The sequence below is a fragment of the Chondrus crispus genome, genomic scaffold (genome assembly GCF_000350225.1).
Source record: "Chondrus crispus Stackhouse genomic scaffold, scaffold_596, whole genome shotgun sequence".
In the NCBI taxonomy this organism is placed as follows: Eukaryota; Rhodophyta; class Florideophyceae; order Gigartinales; family Gigartinaceae; genus Chondrus; species Chondrus crispus.
In genome coordinates, this window is record NW_005178589.1 from 11,871 (window position 1) to 18,317 (window position 6,447).

General features: G+C 55.9%; 1 protein-coding gene across 1 annotated transcript; it reads right to left on the reverse strand.

Annotated features, from left to right (window-relative positions):
• Nucleotides 1-508: 508 nt before the first annotated feature.
• CHC_T00008902001 (ATP dependant DNA helicase) lies at nt 509-5,068 on the reverse strand. Its single transcript, XM_005710623.1, has 6 exons — nt 3,874-5,068; nt 2,488-3,750; nt 1,988-2,439; nt 1,854-1,890; nt 1,223-1,650; nt 509-1,054 (listed from the first exon to the last, which is right to left on the reverse strand). Exons 1-6 carry the CDS (start codon nt 5,066-5,068, stop codon nt 509-511), a joined length of 3,921 nt encoding a protein of 1,306 aa, XP_005710680.1.
• Between the last annotated feature and the right edge of the window lie 1,379 nt (nt 5,069-6,447).

The window sequence follows — 6,447 nt, forward strand, 5'->3', positions numbered from 1 at the left end:
CTTGTCACCGCGGCGCGGCCTCCGTGCGCCAATTGCAACGTGGGAGCGCAAGGACATTCAGACACACACACAGACACGGATTTTAGCCACGTGTCGCCACTTGTCGGGGCGGCTTGGCCTGCGGCCAGGCCGCGCCCCGCACGTGGCCGCCACTTGTCCGCCACGTGTCGCCTGTGCGTCAATGGCAACGCGTGCGGGAGCGCACGAACACACATACACAAACACACAGACAGACAGACACGGAAATTAGTATACGCGGGGACAAGTGGGCTCCGTGCGTGCTTTGCGCGCCGAGCCAAGGAAGCGTGGAGGAACACTATTTGGGAAGGGTGGCAATGAAAGTATGTAAAGACAATGGCGTTTACTTTTTTGGTAACTACTGAAGGACCTCGGGGTACACTACGTTTCGAGTGGTTTCATTGGACTCTCGAGTGAGGACAGTGACGTTGCCTGGGTGAGTAGTCCTTGATAGTGCGACATAGAGTTGACCGTGCGAGAAGCAGTGATCTCATAAGTCGAGACCAATGCGGCCACCGAAGGATTGGCCTTGCGCTTTGTTCGTTGTAAGGGCGAAGCACGTGCGAATGGGGAACTGCGTTCGGGTGAAGCCAGGGATGGGAAAGTTGTCGTCTCCTGGTCCGCAGGGCATTCGAGGAAGACACAGTCTGTTGCCTTGGTGTGACCCGGTGGTAACGTGTAGAAAGAGCAGGTTGTTGGTCATGTTTTCGATGACATATCGCGCGCCGTTGACGTGACCGGTAGCGGGATCGAGATTGCGCAGAAGCATGAGGATGAAGCCTTTCTTGAGCTTGAGCTTGTGGTCTGGTAGAGCAGATCCGGCGGTCAAGGTGTTGAGCATTTCTGTGGGATAGATCAGCGCGTTGGTGTCTTCGTTCTCGACCTTGTCTGCGCTCAAATACGTTCGATACGATCCCGGAATCATGTTGCCGATGACCTCGTTGACTTCCTCGAGCGGCCTGTTCTTTGTGGTGAGTATAACGCGCTTGGTGAGCCAGGCAGGGTCGGCGTGATTGTCTCGAGTGCCTTGGAAGACCTTGAGGCATAAGTTGCGGATGGTGTGCTCGAACGCAATGGACTGTGGTAGTGAGATCCATTCCGGGCGCTGTTCGCCTTGAAGTCTGCCTTCCCCGACGCTGAGGAGGAATTCTGGAAAGTTGAGAGCCTCCTCATCTGCTGCAGGGTCCGCTCGGAGAGCAGCAACGCACATGTTCTCGGTAAGGCGCAGGAATCGGCACTTTCGATACAGCGGGGAAGCCTTGACGCACGCACTAACGATTTGACCTCTGGACCCGCCCGGAACAACGGGAAGGACTTGTCTAAAGTCTCCAGCGAGCACGAGGAACTTTCCTCCGAAGGGCCGGTCGGTTTGCATCAAGTCTCGAAGGGAGCGATCGACAGTCTCAATGCAATGTCGATGGCACATGACGATCTCGTCCCATATGATGAGATCGACTTGTTGCAGTGTACGGCCTGTGTCGGAGTTTGCGGAGAAGCTGCACGTGCTTTCGGCAGATACAGGAATGGGAATCTTGAACACGGAATGAGCGGTGCGTCCACCGTCGAGCAGCACAGCAGCAACAGCAGACGTAGCGACAGCGATGACCTGCTTACGGCGCGTACGAAGGAAGTCTTGAATGGCGCTGAGCACGAATGTTTTGCCTGTTCCGCCAGGAGCATCGAGGAAGAAGAGACGACCACTTCGTGTCGGCATAGAAGGTCCCGCAACGGCGCTTAAGGATCCTTGAAGCAATGCAGAGACGGATACGCCTGGAAGCAAGGAGCCCACTATTTCGTCAAAGGCATGACGTTGATTTGTGTTCAACAGCGGCAACGACGTCTGTAATCGCCCTTCCCACTGCTGCGCTCGTGCTTCGGGGGTCTCGATCTCGTTTTGCTGTTCCAAAGCGGGCAGGCTGTCATCGGGCAGTGGGAGTCCGAAGTTTGCGAGCGTCCAGTCGGATGGCACGGTCTGCAGAGCCTCCTGTACCTCTCGAAGTACGTTAGATGTGGCGTGGTGATCATCGCGAAGCTGCTGTCTTCCAATGGGTTGTCTGCGTGCACGATTGCGAATATTGGTGAGAAACATGTCCAGGTGGTCGTTCCACAGCGAGAGAGGGTCCGAAGGCTGGCAGTGTGCCAGAATCGTAGCAAACAGATGAGAAAGAGGAACGAAGCTTGACCGGAATGAATCTCGGATTGCGTGCTTCCACTCCGCATCGTCGGCCTGCAAACTGAGTCGTAAGCAAGCTTGTCGGAAGCTGGTGCACTGCTCGCCGTCGATATTTCGCAAGTTCTCGAAGGATGTTGCCCCTGGCACTTGTGTGAGGAGGAGGCGAAGAAAGTAGCGCTCACCCTCCCTCGGACTGACAGTGTAGATTCGACCGACTACGTTGGCACCTGTACCACTGAAATCGTAGGCTTCCTCTTCGCTGGTGGCGTTCCGTCTTCGCAGGGTTGCTCTTGGACTCCATGACTTGGTGCGTGTCTTCCACGTAAAGTACCTTGTAAACTTGTGGTACCGAAGATGCCTCGCGCTTGGGTACTTCTCGTTGGCTTTAAACCACTCGGTCAGCTTCGTACCTGATGCTGGTCGAAGCGCCGCCTCCTGCTCTCGCCCTTCCTCAAAGTATACTGTATGGTGGTTGGGCAGATGCACCGTAAGTCTGACCACTGGAGGATTGCGATCTACAATGTCAAAGGAGAATAACCTCCATGCGGCCTCCGATGCCGAAACGTATCTGGCATCTTGGAAGTTGGAGATCTCGTCGTGGCACTCGTTCTCGGCAGTGATTTCCATGGTCACTCGGTCTTGTCCCTTGCAAACATACTTGAAGAGGTACTTGATTCCGCCAACCCGTGACACGCAGAGTTCCAAATTCAAATGGCAAGCGAATGATCGTAAAAGCAGAGGACTGTGGGGAACGACCCAGGAGTTGTCGACCACGACGGATTGCTGTCGTCGGCCAACACGGGAGGGTCGCTCGATGGAGACCCCACCTGCAGAGGGGGACCTTCTGCGGCATGTGATGTAGTACTCACTGTCGGACTGGCTGGTTTCGTGTTTGAACGATTTTGGAGACCCTTTCCTGCAGTACTGCTCGCCCATGCACACGGCTGTTGGATTGCGTTCTCCACATGGATTGTGAATCATATGCTTGAGCACGACCTCTTGGAGTTCTGGATCTTGGGCAGACGGGATCTCGGCAGAGATAATGCGGTCGACGTATTCGGGAGTACGCAGATCATTCTTGGAGACTTCATCTAGGAAAAATACAACGTGAGCGTGGGGAAGACCGCGTTTCTGAAATTCGATGACTCGTACATGGGCAACGACGGTTCCAAATACTTCCTCGTTGATGACCAAGGACATGAGATCTTTCATTTTCAGACGAAACACACGTGCGCACAGGTCCGGTCTGTCCTGAGGCGTTTGGTTCGGCAGTAGGGGTCTTGTGATCTCCGGCCAGCTTGGATTGCATGTCATAGTGAGGAAGATGTCCGGGTGGCCAATTTGGTTCGATATAGCAATTATGTCGTGCATCTGCTGCCTCATGTAGCGGTCACCTCCAATGTACGTGGAAGGGAGAATGAACAGTCGTCCCGCACGCACGGCATCGGCTTCATCTTCAGCACGACCGGAGTCTCCTAGGCTGTCGCGCAGTGAGGTGTAGTCGGCGGCTCGAAGCTGTGTCTGGTTGTGGCGGAGATACGAAAGCCTTTCTGCCTCCACTTTGCAGAACTGGTCAACCAAATATTGCTGAAAGAGTCACGCTGCGTGCAAGATTGTGCTGAACTCGCCTGCTCTTTCGAACAAATGCCATCCGTAGTACATCATCGGAGTGATCTTGGTACGTCTGCCGTCGTCATCACTGGAGAATCGAAGCTCTGGATACCATCCATCTCTACCGTTCGGGAACAAAAGCACGTAACTCAACGGATCGTATGCACGATGACTGACTGAAATCGGATCCAGCACTTCGTTCCCGTTACTGTTCAGAGTCCCTCGGCTGCGCACGACGATATCTCTTCGCCCAATCTCTCCGCCTTCATTTCCAGGGATCAATGCTGCCACTTCAGAAGCTTCGGGACCATTGTACCGGCGCACGTGCTCATGACTTGGCCTGCGGTCGGCATGGATGACCATCTGGTACGGGGCTAGAGTGTTGGGTTGAGGGGATTGAGCCCATTCTCGCATACTGAGAACAGACTGCACGTAGGGGTTGCATTCGTGCAGCATGTGCGTCAGTTGCATTAACAGTGTGTCTTCCAGCCGTGTAGAGGCTCCGCCAAGCCTTGTGCGCGTTTGAGTACCGTAGTCAGTGTCGTGAATGTAAACGGAAGCAAAGGAAGGCGCCCGCCCCTCGGATGGCATCATGGGACCCATGTAATGGTACATCTCGCCCTGCATCGTCATTGTGGGGTTAAAATTAGAAGTACCGGGCCCTTTGTTCACCCATTTGGCGACCACGGACGCCATAGACAGCGCTGAATTGTATGCTCGAATGTTTTTACGGAAGCGGCGGGCCCTTGGAGTATCATCGATGAGAAGAGAGCGCAGAAGAGCTGGCAGGTAGGTGAGAAGGGGCAGTGACAGCTTCCCCTTCCCACAGCATGTGGAAAACATGGGCCTTGCGGCAGAGCTGCTCACGATGCGTTCTTGGACGAAATGCAGAGCTTTGCAGTGCGAACACTCAATATGGACCATGCCGAGATCGCGATACGAAGGCGAGGATTCGGGTAGTGGGGGGAAGAGCTGCCGAGAAGCCGTTCGAGCCTGGCCGTCGGATCGTTGCCGGGCATTCCGAGTCGGTGTGTCTTGTGCATCCCTTGATCGTTGGGTGGATAGACGGTCAAGGTCTCGCCGCGCCTCACGAGCAGGAGTAATTTCCTCGGCTCTAGCTCCTCGTGTCGCATTGCGATTCGCTTCGCGCCGTGCATCTCGGAGGGGGGTATTTTCTTCCGCTCTAGCTGCTTCTGTAGATCTTCGGTTTGAGTCTTGACGCTCATGTCTCTCTGGGGTTGTCGCGTCAGCTCTTCTCTGTTGCATTGAGACACGAGAGGCCTCCAATCGAGTTATGCGGTCAGGAGGGCTCTCAGCCTGTCTCGTGCGTTGCATAGATGCTCGATTCGAGGCTCTGGCACGTTCCGTTGCTGCTCGGAGCTTTGGAGACTCTCTGGGACCCTCTGTCCGTGATTGAACGGCTCTGCGCGCCCTGGTTCTCTCCCTGTTTCGACGAAGACGCTCTTCGCGCTGCTCAGAAGTGTCTGCTGCTCTTCGTTCTGCAGTACGTTCCCGGGCGGTTTGGCGACGCGCTTGAGCCTTAGATTCGGTGTGTTGTCCCCTCCGAATTCTCGCCCGAGCTCGACCTGCCTCACGACGTGCTTGAGCTTCAGATTCCGACTCTTGCGCTCTCCTTGCCCTTGTACGCGCGTTTCTTTGCTGCCTTCTTGCTTCTGCTACGTCTTCATCTGCTGGTCCCGCCATTTGTGTTATGCCCAGCGCGCTAGTGGTATCTCAGCAAGTGCAGCTAGGGTTGACGCAAGTGCGAGGGGTCCGTTGTAGATCGCTATGAGTCGTAGCAAGCAGTCCTCAAAGGTCTAAACGCAACGTCAGCCAGCTAGGTCGTCCGCGAGAGCACTTAGCAAAAGAAGTAACAGTAGGGCCTTTATTGTCTTGTACTATCCCGTGATCGATTGGAGCTTCCTCTTGTGCTTCTTGCCCGCCAGGTGTCGCCTAAAGTCGTGGGCACTTGCCACTGTGCACGTACACACCTCGCAGCGGAATGTGCGGCCCGCTTGAATCACTTGAGCCACGTGCCCCTCGGTATGCACATGCCCGTCCCACAGTATCGCGCGCGTGCAATGAAAGTTGCAGATGTCACACATGTACACGGGCACACTCCGCAACACAGCACTGACAGCTGGCAACGCGCGCGCACGCGGACGCTCGATTGCACGTGGCACACGTGCAGCTGGCAACGCGCGCGCACGGGGCCGCTCGATTGCACGTGGCACACGTAGCCCACGAAATGTAGGAATGATAGGCGGGGGCAAACGTATAACACGTGGGACCGGAGCGCGTGGTACACGTGGTGCGGGTGCTGGCGCAGGGGCGCGTGGGAGCCGTGGCACACGTGGGAGCGGCGCGCGCGGTACACGTGGGGCGCGCGCGCGCGGAGGAGCTGGTTGTAGGACTGTGACACGTGTGGTCGCTGGCGGGGAATCGCCGAAATCGAGGCGGATCGGGGTCGCGGCGCGGCGTGCGCGGCGTAGTTCCTCTCTCTCTTCTTGCGTAGACACTGCGTAAAAAACCACACACCGTCAAATGTCAGTAAGCGTTCGTGTGCGCTCTAATACCGCGGGCGGCAAGCCTGCCGGAGCAAAGAGGACAGTTAGTAACTTACTGATTTCGCGTAGACGGTGTGC

What these genes read in the sequence shown, in the direction of transcription:
- CHC_T00008902001 (XM_005710623.1), bottom strand. Translation starts at nt 5,068, where the DNA reads ATGCAACAGAGAAGAGCTGACGCGACAACCCCAGAGAGACATGAGCGT. An exon ending in GAAGGGCGATTACAGACGTC is followed by an intron (nt 1,651 to 1,853) that starts GTTGCCGCTGTT and finishes GCGCCATTCAAG; the next exon opens with ACTTCCTTCGTACGCGCCGT. An exon ending in GCCTTACCGAGAACATGTGC is followed by an intron (nt 1,055 to 1,222) that starts GTTGCTGCTCTC and finishes TTATGCCTCAAG; the next exon opens with GTCTTCCAAGGCACTCGAGA.